Source organism: Mchenga conophoros, linkage group LG14 (genome assembly GCF_057382185.1).
Source record: "Mchenga conophoros isolate Kocher_MC1m ecotype Shallow Benthic linkage group LG14, M_conophoros_male_GT1.1, whole genome shotgun sequence".
NCBI classification, from domain to species: domain Eukaryota; kingdom Metazoa; phylum Chordata; class Actinopteri; order Cichliformes; family Cichlidae; genus Mchenga; species Mchenga conophoros.
The window spans coordinates 27,447,599-27,469,674 of record NC_140539.1 but is presented as its reverse complement, the minus strand read 5'-3'; the positions used below and the strand labels follow the sequence as shown (position 1 = coordinate 27,469,674).

The window sequence follows — 22,076 nt, the reverse complement described above, 5'->3', positions numbered from 1 at the left end:
ATGTGATGTGTGAAGTTGCACAACTCATAAAATGGTCATGTAGGTTTAATTGAAATGGATGAATTCATTGTTGAGGACTTTTAGATCACGACAAACATCAAACTGAGCACAGAGCAGAAGATATTTTCTGAACCGTTATGAGCTTGTTCCATGGAAAGTGCTCTGATTGGACAATTTGATGCACTTCATTTAATTAACCAGAAATTTCTAACACAAATTTAGAAAAAACATAACCACTAAATCACTCTGGTCCAGTATATTGAAACCAAAAAGAAAGGGAAAGGTCCAATTGCACAAGTTTATTTTAATATGTCATAAAATTGTACAAATTTTTTGTTACAATAGTACAAAAATCCAGGCATTCGTTTATAATGTTAATAATTACATGTATGTTTATTCACATGTGAAAAAGTTATGTTTGAATACTATTAGACCCTTAACCCTACAGTGAGGGCTTTGTTTGCTCTGCTCTGCCCTGTCGGAGGCACTTTGCTGCTATTGTTTGGTCCACTTGGCGTCTTAAATGGAAGCGTTTAGTGTAAATCAGTACCATGTTGTTCTGAATCGTGACCTTTTCCTCAAATAAAACAAAGCTCATCTGATGGGAGTGGTTACCTCTAATGGTGACAATACCTCCATTCGTAGTGCACATATCAAATGATGGGAAATGCATGCGATGTCCTTTGTTACTGAATACCAACGCAATTTCACATCTATGGGAGGAATACGTTTTGAAAGAAAAGTGTTAAATTGCTTGCAAAGAATTATACCTAAGAATCAGTGTCACTGCGTATTAAAGCTGTATGACCAAACATCTTTTAAAAAGTCTTTTAAGCTTTATATTAGTGTCTTTTATTTGTTGCCGGCTTGTGTTTGCATATGTTCATATCTGCACCGTATATACATGTGTATCTGTATTTACGTGTATGTACAGTCTCTATTTACACATGTATCACCTTAGTTCAGTAACATTTTTTATGTGTTTTGTGGTAATAGCTCATTGGTTTAGCTGACCAAATCAGCTCCTTTAGACTCTGACCTCCTGCATCTGGAGCATTCGAGAAAATATCTAACTGCAAATCATCTTCAGCCAGTTTGCTTCACAGCTAAACTTGTAACGGTGATACATCATTACTTCCTGAATGTACCAGATGCTGGCCAATCAGCTTCTCCACCTTAACCAATCATAGGCGCATACTACAAAGCTAGTTGGACTTCTTTGCACTAGATCAACCTAAAACTACAGTGTTAGGTATCATCACAGTGGCATTGTCTCTTTGTTAACCTGAGCTTTCGGCTTCAGGGTCCGTGCGCATCCACATATTGTTTGATTCTTCCTCTGCATAAAATAGAACAGTTGAAATAGAGCTCTAATGCAGGGTGTATAGGTGCATCCTTTATGTTTTAAACAGTGAAGCATAAACGAGATAAGACATAAAACCATGACAGGAAGTAGAAGACATGCTAACAAGTACTCAGTTTTTTTTTTTAGGTTTTAAAGATGATTTGGTGTAGGAAAAGTTGGTTTGATATCCGATATCCTGACATTTTGATGTGAATATGATCAAAAGAAGCTCCACATACAAGTTCTCAGAAACACTGTTAAACTCCAATCACATTTGATATCATAAAATATAGTTGGGCTTGAAAAACTATTTATTAGTTTATTTATTTGGCACAGCTTTAAAGACAACTCTCTCCTTATGTCTTGTCCTCAATTTGCATGTATGGTGAGAGGGATTTACAGGAACTGAAGATGTATGAACTGAGAAAAGAGGCGAGAGAAGTCTAGAAGTCATGCCTACATAGTCTTAGTTACTCTTTACCACCTCGGGCGCAGCCTTTTCTCTGAAAATCCACTCTTCTAACTGTATGTACCTGTAATGTTTTGCTTTGACAAAAGCCAACAAACCCCCCATGGGCCTCTTTCCCTTTAAATATGCAACATTTTTCAGTATAAAAATGCAAGTCCTGATGTTTTTTGTGTTTTTCCTCATACAGATTCTCCATTGTTGAAGCGCAAAAGGATCCCTGTAATGCTTGTAACTGTGTGCAGTGTCATCATAACTGTTTTGCTGTCCATTTGAAAAACAGTCATTCCATTATGTCCCCCAGTCATGAAGGAATATTGATTCAAAATATGTAATGCTGAAAAAAAGAAATGTCAGTTTGGTCAGCCATTATTTAGGCTCAATATTTACTGCAGTTTGAAGATAATAGTTCATATTTTATGCATTGGAAAAAAATATTTAGTGCAACTTTTTTAGCAGTTGGATTACATTGAATTCAATGTTAAATGTTCCATATTATAAACTGGGGTTGGAAAATAAGGAATATTATTTTAACTTTCTTGCTGTTAACAAAATGACAAAACAACAACAACAAAGGTTTACCTGCTGATGTGCATACTGCTCTGTACGCGTCGGTCCTGTATGTAGGTTTAGAATATTAACCCGTTTCAACATTTGCAGGTAATTTGTCAGAAACATCAAGAGAAGTTAAAGTTTATTGACGGTGGATCCAAAACAAAAGTTAATCTATGAACAAGTTAACCTGACATTTATTCAGCATGAGAAAATGTAACTTTGTTGCCAAACCACTCAACTTGAGCTGAGCCTCTGAAATACTCCTTTCCATGTCCTTCCCGGTCACTTTAAATGAATATCTTGACATCATCCCAGCCTCCTGTCTTTTTTATCAGTGCCACCATCTCCAAACCATACATCATATCTGTCCTTCTGTCACAAATCACTGCTGATGCTCGTCTCCACCCACTCACCCAGTTCTGCTACTTCATTGTTACACCTGCTTCTGTCGCATTCCTGGGTCTGTTGACCCAGCGTTTTGAGTTTTAGTTTATTTGGATGTTATGTTTAAGTTCTGTAGGGTAGCTAAGTTCATTTGTTTATTAGTTTCTCTTTGTGTTTTCTACCCCTGTATTTAAGTTTCCCTCTCCCTGTTTCATGCTGCGTGTCTTATGTTGTCAAGTTTATATTGTCTTGTCCGCGTCTCATGTTTCCTGTTTTATTTTGAAGGTCTGTGTCCTATGTCAGTGTAGTCAGCTTTGCTTCCTTTGTCTTGTTATGTCTAGTTATGACTAGTGTCAGCTGTTTCCCCATGTGTTTCCACTTCCCCTAATTACCCTTGTGTGTATTTAGTCTGTGTTTCTGTTCATTCTTTGTTAGGTTGTCTGTTGTTCACGCCTTGTTCGCCATGCCATGGTTCATGTTGTTTGTTTAGTTCTCCCAGTTTAGGTTAATCTTAGTTTTATTTCAGTTTGCCTTGCCCTTTGTTTGTACCTTTTTTACCAGCCTCATTAAACAGCTCGCTTTTTGTTAATTCAAGTTTTGTTCCACGCTCTAGTTTGTCTGCATTTTGGGTCCTCTGCGTCACTCCATACAGTCTGCCTCTGCCAGACCATGACAGCTTCCCTCTTATCGATGCGTATACCCTCTCTCGCTTCAACTGACCTTTATTCCTTGTTTCTCCAGCGCATACCTACACCTCTGTAGGACTCCACATCACATAAGCTAATTCTCTACATTTAAAGCTACTTTTAAAATCCCTACTACCACCTCTATACACCAACCTTTCCTTCTCTCTCACTGCCTCCAAGCACCCGCCACCCCACTCCTCCTTTGGTTTTGTCCAACAGTAGCATAGAGTTTACACAAAATACCTTCACTGACAACCCTCCACATTTATCTGAGCCTGGGACCGGCAGTAGAAGTGCACTGGCTTGTTGTCATCTGTAACGGTTGTACAAAAACAGTTGAGATATTTCAGAGCTCAACAAAAAACACTAAGAAAAACCTGCTGTTAAATGTTAAATTTCTTATAATTTACTGAACAATTAAAAAAGACAGACTTGTTCAAATGATCTGTATTAAATGTCTTTTATTGCACTTGTGGTTAATATAATTAACACGGCACTTTAACAGTTCATCACACGTGAGATCTGTCTTTGGATTGAATTATATTTTTGAAAATACTGTCAATAATTGTTAGTCCAAGAAGCCATGTTTTCTGAAGACTCAGCTAAGTAAACAAAGGCTATATTGGCACTTCCAGGTGATATAACATTGATAACTTGTGGTATATACTAAGTGTAAGTTCTTCCAAATAACAATACAAATAAAAAATACCCAGTGTCTTATTAATGTTCGGCAAAAGACCAGGTGAAAGTGATGTTACTGTGTCGCATTAGAACAGAACAAACAACTTTAAGGTGCTGGAATTATAAAAATAATGTCGGCATTGGTCGATCCTCTTCTTAATTCTCATAGCTGTGTAAGAATATGAGTCTAAAAACAAAACTCACCCTCCAGAGGTTTCTCTAAGTGTTCATACCACCTTTATGCTGGGTGGCCCACAGGTTTCTGTAAAATTTCTGCCAAACTGATGACTCCAGTGTTTCACTCCGCTGCCTTTCATTTATTTTTAAACTTTGAAATGTAAAAGCAGTTTTACTTTATACTCGTCTGTAATCTCGTCACAGTTTGAGATATTTATTTGAAAGCGGTTTTTGCAGAGTTCAGCATTCTCAGCGGGAGTACGGCTTCCACCCATTCATTCGGGGTAGCCATCATGCGCTCCCACAGCGCCACCTCATAAGGACTCGAGTCCATCCAGTCCACCACTGCTCCGTAACTTCTGCCTACAGAGAGAGAGAGACAAAAAAAGCACCACTTTGATCTAGAAACACTACTCACATTATGTCATTCTGTTTTTGAAAATTACATTCTGCACACTTTTATGTTTCGCAGACTATAAAGGCTGTGCATGCAACCAGCCAACAAGAATGATCAAAGCATTGAAGATTAAAGACATTTCACATATATATATACTAAAATGAGCAAGTCTTACTGCTTTCACTCATAATGTAAACATCAAAGCTCCAATAACTTCACAACAGCTGGAAACTTTGTCTATCCCATCTAACAGAGGTTGTCTTCATGATGTCTACACGACTGAAAGCACCGAGCTGATACCATGTGTCGCCAATACAATATTTGCATTTGCAGTGCTTGAACAGGTGTACCTAATGAAGCGGCCGCTGAGTGTATCTCATCAGGTTGCGTATTTTCATAAGTACTTCTTCCATCAGTAGCCTACCTGTTCCAGTCCCCAGCCTCAGGCCCCCCAGCAGGTTGCTTGCGAGCCTGTCTCGGTCCCACACAGTGAGCTCCACGCATGCCTCTGTTAGATCAGCCTCTCTGATGCCATCATACACCATCGTGTGGTTAAACACCGGATCCACCGTCCTCCGCAGCACACGCGTCTTCTGGCGACTTTTCCTGCTCGTGTCTGGCAGGACGAAGCTTCAAATGAGCGGGCAGAAGAAAACATGTCGTGACTAATACAGAAGAACCCCTTAAATAACTAACTTGAGATGAATCAGCTGTGCATACCACTTTACATATGGGTCGATGGTAGCCCTGATTAGAGGCAGGTTCTTGCATTCTTTCACCCAAATGTGAATCTCTCCAGTGCTGCAACTGTCTTTAGCTACACCTTTAAAGAAAATGACATTACATTTTTATGACTCTGGTATTTCTACACAAGTATAAGACTGAACTTAAAAACTAAAACATACTGCAGTAAGGGAGGTTAATACATAACATTTTATTACTGGATTTAAATGATGCTTTTCTTTCCTGCTTTTATTTAACTGGTAATCTAGGTTGATTCTTGCACACACTTTGTACAGTGATAGTCAGCTATAGTGCTGTGAAAAAGTATTTACTGTGCACGATTTCTTTGGTTTGTTACATATTTGTCATATTTGTTAAACGTTTCAGATCAAACACATTTTAAATATTAGACAAATATAACCCAAGGAAATACAAAATGCAGTTTTTACTCCTCTGCTGCAAAAGGCTGATGGGATATTGTCATCACCCTTCTGGGCGAGTTTACCAACCTACCTGGCAAAGTAATTACACCCCTAAATCTAATAACTAGTTCTGGCACCCGTGTCAGCAAGAACTGCAATCGAGCGCTTGTGATAACTGGTAATAAGCCTTTCATATCACTGTGGAGGAATTCAGGCTCGTTCGTCTTTGCAGAATTGTTTTAAGCAAGCCACAGTTGAAGGTTTTAAAGCATGAAAAGGCTTTTAAGGTCACACCAATCAGATTTAAGTCCAAACTTTGGCTAGGTCACTCAAAACAAAGAGTTCCTTAAGAACTCCACCTTTATACTCATACATGATTAAAAGTTCAAAATAATTCTTATTTATCGTTCACATTACATGGTTTGTTTGTTTTTAGATGGGCAGGTGTCAACTTTCATCATTTTAAGAAAAAACAGAAGCACTGTGAAAAATATCTCCATCCAGATTAAAAACATCAAGCATTTGGTGATGTAGAAATCTTGGCCAATCAGAAGCCAAGCGGAAGGCTTGAGTTTTACATTTGACTCAAGAGTGAGGTTCAACTTCTCCTAAACATCAGGGGAAACACTGACATCCATATTCTATTCATGCAACTGCAGATATTAAAATCTTGCCTTTAATAATAATAATAATGGATTGGATTTATATAGCGCTTTTCAAGGCACCCAAAGCGCTTTACAATACCACTATTCATTCACTCTCACATTCATACACTGGTGGAGGCAAGCTACAGTTGTAGCCACAGCTGCCCTGGGGCAGACTGACAGAAGCGAGGCTGCCATATCGCGCCATCGGCCCCTCTGGCCAACACCAGTAGGCAAGTAGGGTAAAGTGTCTTGCCCAAAGACACAACGACCAGGACAGAGAGCCCAGGGATCGAACCGGCGACCTTCCGGTTACAGATGCGATTCCCAACCCCCTGAGCCACGGTCGCCTCTTTGTCTGCCACTGCAGGAAATCGCCTCATATAAAACAAATGATGTGTTGTGCAGTCTGATGTCAGAAAAGGAAAAAAGGCACATGCCTTTGACGTTATAGGACAAAATCTGTTTCCTCGCACAGAAGGAAATGCAGAGTATGAAAATCTTCAGCCAAAAAAAGTTTTTCAAAAGTCAAAATGCAAAGAAAAATACCCATGTATGTGAGGACAGGGTGTTACACAAGTCTTTTTTAACACGTCTCCCTTTAACCCGACTTTCTTCTGATTGGCTCTATGGCAGAATAACAGAAGCTTTGACAAACAGGTGAGAGAGGCTGCTGTGCTACTGTAAACAATACTGCTAATCTAATATAAAAAACAGAGGAGGATTACTTGCAGACCTTCGCTGTGGATGATCTGTGGCAGGAAACGTATGGCTAGTTTCATCTCTCCTCGGTCATTTGATGGCGCTAGCGTGGGCGTCGTCTAAGACACGGGAGACATTACATAAACACCCAAAAACTTCATCATGTGACAGCTGATATAACCAACTCAAACAAGACTCTGGAAAATAAATGAGCGGACGGACCACATTCTCCAGATAAACCGGCGTTATGCGATGAGAAAACAATGTCGCAGATAAAGAAGCCTTTGTGTGTGTTTATCTTTTTTTCTTACCCTGGCTTTCAGGGCTAAGTAGTTCATCTGGGTGTGGTCAAAGTCCCACTTAGACAGCTCCACGTCTACCTCGCCCAGGAAACTGTTCTTGCCAAACGTGTCATGATGCCAAACAGAAAGAATGAGTGTCTGGGTCCTGAGATACTCCATGCGAACTCGATACTGGGAGGATAGGAAAGAGCAGGGCGCTTTTATTTGCTGTCAGGCAAGATTTACGGTGTGGGAATATTTGTGTGTTGGTAAAATATCCACATATTCTTACTCTGAGGATCTCGTTAAAAGTCGGGTTTAACGTCTTCTTTTTTACCGATGTTTTCCTCTTTCCGAGATTAGCTTTATCGGGCGCCAGGTAGCTCTTGACATACCTTAAAAGGAAAGAAAACAAATCTTACAGAATATATGGAGGAAGTAGTCACAGTTAGTGGCCAAAAATGGGCTAAAATGAATAATAACTTTTGTGTGATATGGTGACAGAATATAGTAGAAATGGATAAATACAATAAGTTAAGAAAAAAAACAAACTTTCTTATACTTCAAGTTTCTAGTGAAAGCTGAGGAAACATCATGAACCACATGTACTGTTGTTCTGACCTTGCCACTTTGCTATATTGCAGGTAAATGCTAGTGCTATAGTGGCTACAGCCATCTCTTATATACAGTCAATACTCTGTATATGCCCCTCTTTATTATTTTACAGTGACTTAAAAGAAACCTGGAGTCCTTTTTTGGTGGGGACAGGTGAAAACATGATGCAGGAATATCACGTTTCCTTTCATTGGTTTATAATCTAGTATGGAAGTAGCACTCACGGATCTGAGCGGCCCCTTTTCGGGTCTACAGCAGCCAAGTCTCGGCACTCGGCCACAAAAATATGAAACTCTCTGAGCCGCTGGACGTAGTTGATGGAGAACTGGATGCTTCCCTGGACCTCCACATTCGCAAAGTCTGCACTGTACATGGTCATCACACTTCCACTTAGCTGAAAGCATACGCAAACATGAAGATAAACATTGTTTATTATAAAACAAAGCAGAAGACGGTCTGATGCATGCATGTTTGAGCTTTTGGTTATTGAGTTTTATTGTGCAGCAGGTACAGACGGAGAAGGAATGTGTGAGGTACAAACAGTGACCGGAGTTCTTGTTAGTGCACTTTTCTATACTTTGACCTGATCAGTGGTACAAACCTTAGCGCTGGAAAGTTGCTGTGAACTGCACTAAGGTGTGGGGAGGATTCAAATTTCTTTTAGAGCTATCAGTTTTCTCCTTTAAAATAATCTCTATGGATAAGCTTTAAAAAAAGCCCTACTTGACAAACCTCATATCTCACTCAGCATTTCAGTATTTGTTGCTCCAGGGCTCACTGGAGCTTCCTAAGGCCTGAGAAGTGGTAAAATCACAACAAAATTTAAATTTACGCTTGATTAAAAGTGTTCACTAATGAAGATTTGGCTGAAGACCAACTTTGTTTAGCTAATGCACATCTGCTCACGTCTGGTTAGCCTCCCACTGTTCAGCTGAGGTGCAGTGCACAGATGCTTGGCAGCTTTGGGATCTTTCTGATTCTGGCTGTCATCCCGACATGGGGGCAGTGGTGGTAGAAACATTTATTTATGTCAGTATCAATACAACTGGAGATATTCTACTTCACATAATATTCAAAGTATAAGAAAACTGATGATTAATGCTCATATTAAACAAAGTTTACAAAAGAATGAGGTCAGTGTATCACTGTAGGCCACGACATGTTGGCGGCTGTGCCAGCAATAGCATGAATGCTAAGTGGAATGCAGCCTTCAGTACACCTGTATTGTTAATTTAAAGCTTTTGTTGTGGAAAAAGGTTTCTCTAGTTCAGCTTAAAGCCAAGAAGCAGCGCAGTTAAAGTGAGAGATAAGTGAATGGGAAAAATGCGCATGCAAAGCGATGCATTCTGCTGTGTATAAACATACAGAAGACACAGACGGCCTGCCAGAAGAGATGGTGAGGTTAGACATTGAGCTGCCCATTATTAGTCTTTCTCGGGGGTAACTGTCCTCGCAGGTGGAGTCAGTGGTTTCGCCAGGATCCTACAACACAGACAGCAAACAAAGCTCTGTGCTCGAAGATGCAGTGCAGGCTTTTTTCTACAGGACTAAAAGATGCAAGAAGTCATTTTACCTCCTTCTGTAAGAATGAAGGAACTGATTTGCTCATCTTCTTCAGGTGGTCTGGATCCGAAAATAAGGCCGAGGAGGGTGATGCGATAACAGAAGCTAGAGCGTGGTTAGTTGGGAAGCAGAAGATTAAAATACTGATTAAATTTCCGCTATGATCGCAAGAAAATGTATATCCTCCGGAGACCCAGCCTAATTATGCATGTCCTCTGTAGTAGACACAAAAATCAGAGAAAAAGTTAAACTGAGAGATACTTTTTTCCCTTGGTTCTCAGAAGGATAAAATAAGATAAGTATTTGTCTTATCATGTCTCGCATAAAGTTCCTAATGTTGTAAATCTGCTCAACATTTGGCAATAAAATCCTTTCTGAAAGGAAAAAGGCAGTTTCTACCATCGTTAACGCGCCTGAGGTCAGAAGTTGAGTCCTGTCTTCTTTCTTGTCCTTGGAGAAACAGAATTACAGTCATCTCAAATTGTGTCTACAAATGGAAGATTCGGGCTTTAGCATTGAGAACATGCTCACGTGGTGATAATGATGCGGTGATATCCTCCATACTTTTAGCCAGATTTTTGGGCCGTGCTTCTGCTCGCCGCAGTGCTTTCCTTACAGGATTTTGGTCACAGTCATCATTTTCACCTGCAATCAGCGGAAAACGCTCTGATTAACTGATTAATGGTCTTGAAAGCTGAGAAAGCACCATGAAGTAAATTAAGGGCACTGATTAATGGCTGTCGTCTGGATCCTGGATGCGTGGAGGAATTTTTAGACTTGACAAAAGGTATAAATAAGGTTTATCTATTCTTATTTGAATGATAAATAGTCTGAAATATTTTTAAACTGTTCTAGGAAAAAAAAACCAGAAGCATGTGAAAAATGGCAATCACAGTATCCCACTACAGTGTTTTTCGGTTAACGGCATTGCAATGCAAAGACAAGAGGCTAATCTGCTAATCTTTGACAGCTGATTATGAAACAGCTTTTGATCAGCTGATTATTGCAGCTCCATTTACTTTGAATCCACAAATGAAAATCGAAGTATTTGAAGTTTGAGGTTTACAATGAGGTAATAATGAAAATACAAAAGAAAAGAAATTAACCTTTAAACAATTCAAGGTTTGAGGTTTGAAGAATACTATATAGCACTATAAAACTACTGTTGGTGAAATGTTGTTTTGTTTTTGCTTTTTAATTAAGTTACCCAGCCCACAAATTAAACACAGACAGCTGACTGCAGGTACACAGTCTGTTTACTGAGATTTGCTGTTGCCAACACAGATAACCCGACACGGACACAATGTCAAGGACACAGCTGGATCCAAGCCATGATGACAAACTGTATCGGAGTGTACACACAGGAGTACGACCTACACAAAACAGCTGTTGAAAAAAATTAGATTGATATTTGCGATGAATGGGAGGGATGCTCGTTTATTTATTTTCTGGTTTATTTTATGCAAACTAATTCATTTCAATTTCTTTAAATGTTTCCAGCAACCCACTGGTACTATTTGCAGATGTCACCCATAGGTTGCTACGGATCACCTGACGCGAGGATAATCCATCTTCAAACAATCCCGGGCCACCTTGGATTTACTGTAATTTACATGAGCACACCTGGTCTGCGATGCGTCTCTCTGAAGCAGGGACTGCTGGTTGTATTCTACTTATAGACAGTCTCTGTCTGGGCTATTCAAATGACCCATTTCAAAAGGTAACGATATCACAAGGTCATAGCAGTTGCAGTGCACTGTTCAACCACTATTTTCTCAAGCATAACTGTAGCTGAAGGAAAGAAAAAAAAAACACTTTATGACGACATGTATTTTAGAGAGAAGTTCTTGTTTTGAGTTGCAGTAGAAAGTAAAAACATCAGATTGAAAACTGGTGCTTACGATTTGAACTGTTTCTCGAGTTGGACCAGGTTTCTGACGTGCTGCTCACAGAGGACTCCTGGCCAGTGTCTGAGCTGCTGTAGTTTGCCCACAGGGGGCGTTGACTCATCTTGTTGACCTTCCTGCTGTATCGCTCCTCAGAGCTAACCGGTGTGCTGGCCCTCACCGGCCCAGTCAGATCCAGTTCATACCCAGATTTGCCCTCTGACCCCTCGTCCTTCACGGCCGGAGCGAGTGAGGTGTGGACGCTGGTCTTATCCGTCATCCCCAGGTAGTGCCGGTAGTCTCTAGGAACAAAGGCGCGTGCTCGTGGAGTCAGAGCCTCCGTTTCCTCTGATCGTCTCGGCACTATAGCTTTCTCAGGGTTCTGCCTTTGCTTTCTGCTCTGAGAGTGAACAGGGCTGACATCCATTTTCAGTTTGCTTTGATCTTTTTCATCAGGAATGCTCAAAGCGAACATGCTGGTGGCGCGGCGCATAGAATTACCCCGACTGCTCGAACAACCAAAGCTGTCTTTTCTGCTCTTAGGAATACGACTCTCTTTTCCTGAGCTGTTTTGTGGTTTTGAAGTTTTCTCCTCTCTGCTGGAATCTTTTGAGCTCTTTCTGGACAATCTTTGTTGGCCTGACTCAGTTGAGTTATAATTAGGTGGGTTGTTTTTGCCATCACCCAGTGCTCTGGACCCAGAGCCCGTCTGTCTGTCATGTGGCGACTTTGATCGATTCAGAGGAGGTGGAGATGATTTCATCACGGCTGGTCTTGTTTTCTCGACAGCAGAGGATAGTCTGTAAATCTCTGGATCAACAACCTTTACGTCCTGAGACGACAGCTGAGCACTTATTCCCTCTTTCCTTTTGGGGCTTTTGGGTTTGTCAAAGGAAAATGATCCCTTGGAGTCTGATGTGGCCTCATCCCAGAACTCGCGTAGAGTGTTAAACTGGGCCCGGCTTGTGCCGAGGCTCGGAGACAGCTTGTCTATTCTCTGATTCAGCGGCATAATAGAAAAATTTTGATGATTTTTGTCATAGTTTTCATCGTCACTGCCTGACTCATTGCCAATTGACCTCAGGTCATATTCTGATTTTGTGAATCTTTTATTCAGTTTCGCCTGATTTGCTCCACGAGCCACCTTACCATCTCCGAAAGCTCTAGGTTTGCCGGTATAAAACATGGGCTTGTTCCTCTCCTGCTCCCAGAAGGATTTGAGCTGCTTTATTCGCTCTGCAGTGCTTTCTTGGTTTTGCAACGCCTGCCTATTTAGATGAGGACTGTTAGTCCTGTCTTTATTGGATGAGTCCTCTTTTCTTTTTGGAGACATGCTCGAATGAATGCTTTTATCCTCACCTGAACCTCTTTGAATTTGTGCTTTTGTGGTGATCTGCACATCATTCCCAGGTTGCTTATAGTCCATGTACACATTGTTTCTGGTTAAACAGAGCTTCTCAGAATCCAGGCTGGCCCTTGTTAGAAGGTCTGTATCCAGCTGAGACACGGGGAGACTTTTTGAGAGCTCTTCTGGCAGCAGGACTTCTCTTGGTTCAGAAAAGCTGTCAGGTTTGATTAAAAAGATGCTCTCAGACTCTGGACTGATGGCCGTCCTTGCCGGTGCTCTTGTTGTGCAAAAAACCTCAGCATCTGAACCTCTTCTCTCACTGGACAGCAACATCAAATAATCTGACTTGTATGTTGAATCATCATTACCCTCTTGGGGCAAATTAATCACCAGATTGTCTGCTTGCTGGTGGTTATTTAAATGAACACTCTCTCCTACATCTGTAGTGATTAGCAGCTGCTGCTCTCTTTCATCACTTGGATTTGAAGCGTATTTATCATAAATCTCATTCCCGCTGTATATTCCAGGAACCAACGCCATATCAGACCTTTTCTCTGTCGTCAGCTGAGCAGATTTTTGACCTTTGTCGCCAGACGAGACCGACTTCCCAATGAGTATTTTAGGGCCTGTATTGCTTTTCTCCCAGAACGACTTCAGATGAGATATTTTAGGTGGTTGGCTTTCATCGGCATCGTCTTTCACATCTTGTGAATGCATTCTCTCTCTGGTACCCGTCTTCACCTCCTCTTGTGATTCAATCACTTCCTTGCTGCCTCTTCTGTCAGCGGCTCTAAGCTCTTTGTCATTGTTGATCTGTCTTTGTAAATGATTCCTCTTTGTTTCAAGCGTTTCCTTTTTCCTGTCACTTATCATATCCACAGCATCTTTCGACAATAAATCCTCAGCTCTTAATCTACTAACTTCCACATGTTTGTCAGGGCTCTTTGTAACCACTGGATCGTCTGAATTTAGCCAATCGCTGCTGTCCGTGCTGCGGCTGAACCACTCCAGCACCTTTGCAATGGATTCCTCATCCTCACCAGTGGGACTGGTGGCCTGAGTGGATAGCTTAAACACATTTGCATGATTTGACCTCTGGGTTTGCTGATGAGACTTATCAACGAAGTTGAGATCATAGGATACAGGGAGATCTGGATCTAAAAAGCAACGTGGGGAAATAGAATTAGATACTTGGCTCTACTTCAATAAGCGGCGGGATTACAACATCAATTTAATGAATAAATAAAACAGTATTAGTGTACAAGGTGTGACCAAAGAGCGCTACAACCCACTGAGGAAAAAGCATTTCTGACTTCAATTTCAGCTCTCTGCCCTTCAAGGTCTTCTCCTTGTTCACCTCTGGACTTATTCCAGCACTCCTGTGTTTTTAAAGTCACTCTACAGAAGTCAAGTTCTAATCACTTGTCACTGTGATGCTTGCTGGATCTCCTGAAGTTTTGACACATTAAGTTAAGTTTAAAGGCCCCCAAAGGTTCTGACCTTCAAATTTCTCATCTTTAAGTTGGTGGGAGCCGAATTTGTCTCTTTCTTTTATCTGTTATAAGCCGGTGCAATGTTCTCCTTCGGCTGCCCTGGTACATTACAGGAGAGTTCAACATTGACTCACTAAATTCACAGCACACAGTAGAGAAAATGTGAAAAACAAAGCAAAACACTGACTCTCTCTCAGATAAGCTCCTAATTTGATGTGTCGCCTTCAAGTTTAGACTCTCCTTCACCGGTGATGATCGCCGGCATGAATGTCGGGTTACCTTAAACCTGAATTTGAGGTTAAATTTCTGGTGAAATCACAGATGTGTGAGTGCATGAGGAGTGCTTGCGTACTGTAGGAGTGCTGGAAGCTTGCAGAGGCGGAAAATAAAATGACCCTGAAGGGGAAATAGACCTCATATAGCAGTATAACTTTGCGGTGTTGCTATATTGATGGCAGTGTGATTTCATATTTAGTCTAAAGTAAAACATTTTAACAACATTTTAAGAGGGTGATAAAACTTGCTGACCTTAGCAAACCCTCGATTTTTCATTCAGGCGATCGCCCCTTTTAATTGTGTCTTATATTTGTTTTATTGCCCAATACATTCAGATAATCTTATTTTCCTAATTATGGTTTAGAGCTCATTCTTGAATCTTAGTACTTAAATATTCAAATGGTGAATATTGTGTTTATTATACTTGCTACAAATCAGTATGTTAGATAGTCGTCCACAGTGGAGTTAAATTGGATTTGCTGGAATTACGATATATTATCTTCTGTTAAATTTTTGGACATTGGCTGAAGTGGGGAAAAAAAAGATTAATCGTCTGTCTGTAGCAGACAAACAGAGGAAAATACCAGAATGGAAGATACACTCTGGGTCACAAGATAAATAAAAGATGAAGAATGAAAAAACAATATTTCCCCCCAAAAAATGTCAGTTTTTCAGACTTTTCTCTGATTTTATTCTTTTTTTTTTTAAACTTTCACCTCTTTTCATCTCCTCCAATCCTTGAAAGAGGAATACATGCCTGAAAGCCCTGCCCTGTCGTACCTTGTTACTGAACTTACCCACAATGTTTTGGGGCAAACTCAGCTCCTCCTGCCTCATCGCTGGCCCCACACGGCTGTTGTTTTCTTTGTCCTGAATGTTGGTGGTAGGCAGCGTGACAAAATTCAAAGGTGGAAGCTCTCTTTGAGGTTGGTCATCTCGTTCTTCACTCCTCTGCGATGGTCCCGTCTCAGTGGACGCATCACTTCTTGTGTATCTGGACACTCTGAAAATATACAGGTTGTGAGTTACAGTGGAAGGATGCAAACGTTTAATTACAGGTTCCCAGTATAAGTTTCCCACTGACCTGTCTCTTGTTATAGAAGCTGGGTTTCTCTGTCTTTCCAGACTTGAATTGGAGGAAACCTGAGAGTTGTCACACAGTGACTGCAAGGAGTTTTCATCTGCAGATGTGGATGACCGGGCTACCTGATTAGACACTGCACTTCTTTGAGGCATTTCATCTTGGCTCTTCAGGCCAGACTGATTAGAGCTCCCGCTGGATCCCCGCTGCAGCCTCCGTCGTGGTGTAGGAATAATCCCCGCTGACCCCGGCTGAGCATCCAACCCCAGGCCATTGCTTTCAGACGGACTGAGAGGACGTCTGGAGAGAAAGGTCCTCTTCTTTGGCACTGGCCTAAAACCTACAGAGGAGCCCTCTGATGTCTGATTGGCCTCACCTGCTGGGTGATTCTTCAGTGGAGAGACGGGCTCTGAGGACAGAAAAGATAAGAGGCTCACTGCGGGATACCCTCAGATAGCCCCGCAAAGATCTGTATGTTCAAATTTCAGTTCAGACCTGTCTCCAGTGACTCCTGGTCTCGACTGGCTGACAGGTAATGATTATTTTCAGGAGGCTCAACAACAACAAGGGAAGCACGGTTAAAAGGGTTATGCCTCGGCTTGAAGACAGAAAAGAATGAAATGCGCTGTTAACTCTACAACAGGAAAAAAGAAATGGAAAAAAGAAAGTCCAGCCTGTTTTTCAACACGTACCATTCTCGGGGAACGAATCCCTGAACTTTGATTCTCTTTTTCTGCATCACTGGGAAAAAAGAATAAAAAAAAAAAGGGTGTATTTTTAATCTAATATGTAAACAACACCGTGCATGACTGGGACTCGCGACAGTAAAGAGTAATGACATTAAAGAAGCAAAAGATGTCTGCCCATCCAAACCACCCAAACATCAAAGGAGCAAACATATGAGACAACACTTGCGACATGTCTATGTTGTGGCTGAATTAAATTAATCTAATGCAATTCATTTAACTGCGTTTAAATCTCATGTGATGTAACGAAGCAATGGGAAATAAATGCACTGCAAACCAACGCTGTCAGAGTGCAAATACCTGAGAGGGGCTAAGTCAAATATTGACTGCACTATAACAGAAGTGTGCTGAATGTGTGGCACAAAGTGACTTCACTACACAGTCAACTGTGTGACTAATCCAGTCTTATATTAACAAAAGGTCTTACAATAAAAAACAATCTTCTCATTCAAATTAGAACCACAGGATAGGACAATCCTGACATTTTTTTTTTGCATAACTTAATTTCAAACATAACAACAACATCTCGTAATGTCCCAATCGGAGTAATTGCTCTGAGAGTTTTATCGAGTTAAACACTTTGCCCAGAAGGTACAGTAGCCGCTGCCTGGCTATAAAACAGATGTATTCCTTGTCAGCACCACCTATGTTTACACAGGCTGAGTCACAAGACTCCGAGTACATATTCACACTGACAGGGTGACGAGAGATAAACAGAGCTGGTTCAGCCTCAAGTGATAATATCAGTGTCTGGTAGCGTTACATGTGAACGCATCCTTCGCGGTCTGTTTCTCGAGTCACAGTGAAGCTGGTACTGGTATCAGATCGATATTAGCACGGCAGGATCAATACTTGTAATTTTTTTATATACAGTTTGTTTTGGACATCATTGAATAGACCTCAAACATGAGAAATGCCTGAACCTTTTTGTGTTGACATAATAACATTTGCAGTATTGCACAACACTATAGGAAACAACTGCTTACCTAATCTGCTGTGGCTGCTCTGCTTCCAGCTGTCTGGCAGGTTTCAGTGGAGGAACAATGTCTGAAGCTCGACTGCTCGCGACCTTGGGTCTGTCAAGTCTAAGAGAACCATCTGCAGGAGAGAGAGGTTTGGAAAAGTCTGTGAATAACAACACTGTCCAGGTTGATGAAGCAGAATAATTCTGATTTTCACCACACGTTGAGAGGGAATTCTTTCCTGGCCTCATTTCTGACCTCAGCACTCTGTATGTATTTACCTCTGAAAGGCTAAAACATTTAAATCCAGCAGATCAGTAAAATCTGTACTTGCCTCTGTTGTGATAACAGGGTGCTGTGGTCAAAAAGAGGAAAAGTTTTTTTCCCCTGAGCACGAAATGTGCATTTAAAACTCTTAGCGAACAGTGCAGAATGAGCAGACCTAAACTAGCCGCTTTTCCTTGTTTCATGGAAGCCAGAATGATTTCCGAGCCGTGGATCTTGTCCCTGTGTCTGCGTGACTTGGCCTCGTAAAACCACTCTCCTGTCAGGTACTTCAGTTTAGCGTCAGACTGGGAGGTATTGTTTACTATGTCCTCCAGTTTCCTGTTAGGATATAATAAAAAGAATAAAATAGACATACACAAAAGAGAAATGAAGTGAAAACGCTCAAGTGGAGAGGTTTTTTCTGTATAATTTCTAGTTCTTTTATGCAGTGTGTTAATCCTAGCTGAGTGGCACGTCTTGCTGAATGGCTACAGACACAAAAAAAAGCAAAAGCGAGACAATGCTCGCTTTCGGTTGCACTGAATGAAAAATCTGACACCATTTTAATTCACTTTGAGCAGGACTAACCTGCAAATATGGGGTGAAATACAAAGCCAAGAGCGCAGAAAGGACAGACAAACTCCCAAAAATCTTTTAAAGGTGTTCACAATGCAATCAACATAACACAAATTCTCTTTTGTGTTTTTAATCGTGTGAAGCATTTTTCAGATTTAAGCTTAAGCTAATGATAAGCTTCTGATTTTACTGTGCAGGAATTCGGAAAACATTTCCATCAACTTTAAATTGAATCAAAGAGGGAACAAAAAAATTCCTCCGCCTTGAGCTGACTGCTCCAACTCATCTTTCCTCCTTCACAGAGGAACTCGGTGGTCATGTGAAAAAAGGGTAGCACATTATTACAGACTGTTGGCTTAATCCTTTTACACTAGACTGGCCGAGACACAGTGAGCATTCAGCCCCCCGCTGATGGAAAAAGTCAGGCCGGCCAATTGCATTAAGGCCACAACAAAAAGCACGCTGTTTGATGGCATTCTCGATTTTTGAAAATGAAATTAAAACAGGGTACACAGCATCGGGGATTTTTGATAGTTTGCACGCGTGGTTGCAATTTGAAAGACGAAGTGTGCACTTTTGTTTCAGGACATGGGAGAGGCCAGAGAAGATGTGAGCTTCTTGTTTGTCTTCACACACCCTGAATATGCACAGTGAGGAAGTTCTGACCCCGCCCGAAGGTGCTAAGACGACAGGGAAACAGCAGATGTCAATTGTTTTAAAAGTCCTAAAAAGATATGACCAAATTAAACTTCTTTTCCCCATCACGTTCGACACTCTTGATGCATCTCCCATCACTGAGGCCTTTAAGGGTTTCTATTCCTGTCCATCAGACCAGCATGATCCTCTCCCACGTGTGGACTTGGCTGTAATCTAATTGCTCATCTCACATTGAGGTTTCTCAGCTACGGAGGCAGCGTCTGTGTCCAGCCAAGCTGTTACTGTGTTATTGGATTATGAGCAGACAAATATTATTTTGACGATCCGACAAAGGCCTCTTCTCACAGAACGGGTGACAGAGGGACTTGGGAGTTCTTATTAAATCAATAAAATGACATTAGCTCAACAACATGACATTAACTTAAGAGTCAGCCCAAAATGTCTCAGCGCATGTCAAGAACAGAGCCAAGCAGCGACACGCGAGTAAACAGTGGCTTAAAGGACGCCCAAAAATATGACTTCATATCGTCATACGTGACTGAGACTCAAATTTCAACCTGACTCTCTCCTCCTCTGCCTTCTTCAGTTCAGCATCCCTCTTCAGCACCGTCATGATCATCGCCTGCTCCTCCTCCGTCAGGTGGCTCAGGTCTATCATGGTTCCTTCTCCTGCTTTTCTCAGCGGACAGGTGTGGAAATGGTTGCTGGTTCTGTCAAAGTATACAGCAGTTAATTCAGATCCTGTAAAGTTCTCAAAGTTTAGAGCTGTACCCTTAACTCTTTACCCCTTGAAGGACTACCAGCAGTGACACCTAGAAGCTCTTCTCTGATCTAAGTGGTTTCTTTAATATTTCAGGTCTGCTTATAGAACAAAATGACTGGGTTTGCATTAGAAGTTAATGAGGGTGGTCACTGTCTATGCAGCAGGCTTCTCATTAAGAGTGACGTGGAGCCCATTTTTTCCCAATTTAAACCAGAAGCCGGTCCAGTATTTAAAGCAATGAAAATAATTCCATTAGAGGAGTTATTGTTAAAGCTGTAGCTCCTATATTTTCTACTTTACCCAAGTATATAGCTGCCTTAAGCTGCTTTAAACTTCTAGTGCACTGCTATGGTTCTATCATGTGACTGATGGAGGTTTAACAAGGTTTACACAGAAGGTTAAACCTACAAAACCATCAATATTAAAGATCAAATCAGGGGCTCCTGTTATTTTTTGGCTTGTATGTAGTTTCATAGTCACATCTTATAGAAGCTCACACAGTGAATTTCTGGATATTGAATATGGGAACTTTTTTGAAGAAGGAGGTCAGGTTGGAAAGTAAGCAGCTCCTTAACCACGGGAACAGCTGCTTACACACTGATGCTATTGATATAAGCAAGTCGTATATATTAATGAGCCACAGGCACGTATTTACTGTTACTCTAATAAGTACCCAAATTATGTTTAGAGTAATAAGGGTGCCTGAGAAAAAAATATTCTATCAGTGGTGCTAAACTTTAGCTGGTGTGCTCTTTTTTATATAAAAAAGTTTATCAAGCGAAAGAGATGCTGATACTTTAACACTAAACTTTGACATCTGGACAGTAACGCGAGGAATCGTCTGGTCTTTGTGCAGCTGATGATTCCTTCAGAGATAACCAGCAACAGGGCGGACGCAAAAGTTTTCTTTGGCTGAGCAAACTTAAGCACATGAACGTTTCATAGAGTAAAAAATGGTTTTAAATGAAGCACACCTGAGAAGTCTCATGTTAACCTATTAACGTGAGTGGCAGAGGTTTACCTTAAATCTCCAGAGAGTGTCACTTCCTTTCTTTCCACTTCAAACTCAACAAGTGTAAAACATCGTTTGTTTGTGTTTTATATTTGCCTACCTTACAGGACACCTGAGGACTTCTCACAGCCCGCTTCTGTCTTTCCCATCTTCATGTTTTACAAAAAAAAGAGAATCACACGGGAAATAAAGTTTTTACCTCCTCCACAGGTCTCCTGCTGCTGGATGCGCCGGATCTCCGGACATGCGCGTGGGAGGGGGCGGACTCAGAGCGCGTGCATGGGGAGGATCTGATGAGCATGAGCTGCAGTTTTTAATTTGACTTTCAGTAACTATATAAATATTTATTTTTATTTAGTGAATGTCTGGGTGTTTCATGTCAAATTCAAGCTTTAATTTTAACTGATCTAACACTTAAATATAAATGAATTATGCAGTCAGTGGTGTAATGCCAGGTAGTGTCCAGCAGGTGTCTCCAGTTTACACACGTTGACATCATCGGTCTGTTTGACAAAAGGGTGTGAGCATCCTCACGGGCAGGCGAGGCTCTAGGACAGCCCAAACCTCAAATACAAGCTTACAGCAAGGCACTGTTTTCCCTTCCGCCTGCACTCTGAATGCTGTGAAATTATTTGGAGTAAGCAGACCATAAATATTCCCACAGTGACCCTGATGTGGTTTCAGGGCACAGCCACAGTTTCAACACCTGAGTCCTTCCTGGTTTCATGTTTTCAGCTTAGGAAGAGCACAAATAAAAACGGTTGGAAAGTGAACTGTGACATAAGCTGCACAAAAATCCTGTTATAGGTTTTATATTTGAATAGCTCATGAATTGTGCTGATTTTATTTAGGTCTAATACATTTTAGACTCTGACTTCTCTAGTCAGCAAATTAAACCTTAGTCTACGGAATATTTTTCCCTTTATCATTTAACCGTCTTGTGACCCCTACAGCAAAAAACAAAACAACTGTCCTGAACCAAAGACCTTAAAAATCTTTGGCAACTGGTTAGTAACCATGTGACTATGTTGTCTACTAAAGCAGGATGTCATCTGCTGGATAAGATCCTTCAGGTGAGTCTCTGATCTTAAAGATAAAGTAGACAGAAACCCATAAAGGAAACACTCTCCCCTCTGTTTTAAGTGCCTTCCATCAGAGCAGCTGAGGGTGTATACATGTGGTCTAAAAATCAGCCTCACTTAGGATCACTACTCAGCTTTCCTGTTTGATGGCCTTGTGTTTAACTCATCAAGCCCTCTCCCTCATCCCAAGCAGCAATTTACTGAATGGCCATTTGTTGACTGGCTTCAGAAGCAAGTTGATGTCCACAGACTTCTAATGAGCGTGTTTACAACCTGGAATAAAAAA

At 41.1% G+C, this 22,076-nt stretch overlaps 1 protein-coding gene across 2 annotated transcripts; it reads right to left on the bottom strand.

Moving 5' to 3' along the window:
- Window positions 1-3,887: 3,887 nt before the first annotated feature.
- sytl2b (synaptotagmin-like 2b) lies at window positions 3,888-20,995 on the bottom strand. Of its 2 annotated transcripts, XM_085243702.1 has the most exons (20): window positions 20,908-20,995; window positions 19,491-19,643; window positions 17,876-18,039; window positions 17,458-17,569; window positions 16,418-16,466; window positions 16,221-16,323; window positions 15,729-16,134; window positions 15,442-15,647; window positions 11,543-14,032; window positions 10,173-10,286; window positions 10,041-10,091; window positions 9,652-9,746; window positions 9,444-9,560; window positions 8,303-8,472; window positions 7,756-7,858; window positions 7,494-7,655; window positions 7,217-7,301; window positions 5,412-5,514; window positions 5,116-5,321; window positions 3,888-4,657 (listed from the first exon to the last, which is right to left on the bottom strand). In XM_085243702.1, exons 1-20 carry the CDS (start codon window positions 20,952-20,954, stop codon window positions 4,509-4,511), a joined length of 5,085 nt encoding a protein of 1,694 aa, XP_085099828.1. In that variant the 5' UTR covers window positions 20,955-20,995; the 3' UTR covers window positions 3,888-4,508. The 2 variants fall into 2 exon arrangements, with proteins under 2 accessions (XP_085099828.1, XP_085099829.1); XM_085243703.1 differs by lacking the exon at window positions 9,444-9,560.
- Window positions 20,996-22,076: the final 1,081 nt, after the last annotated feature.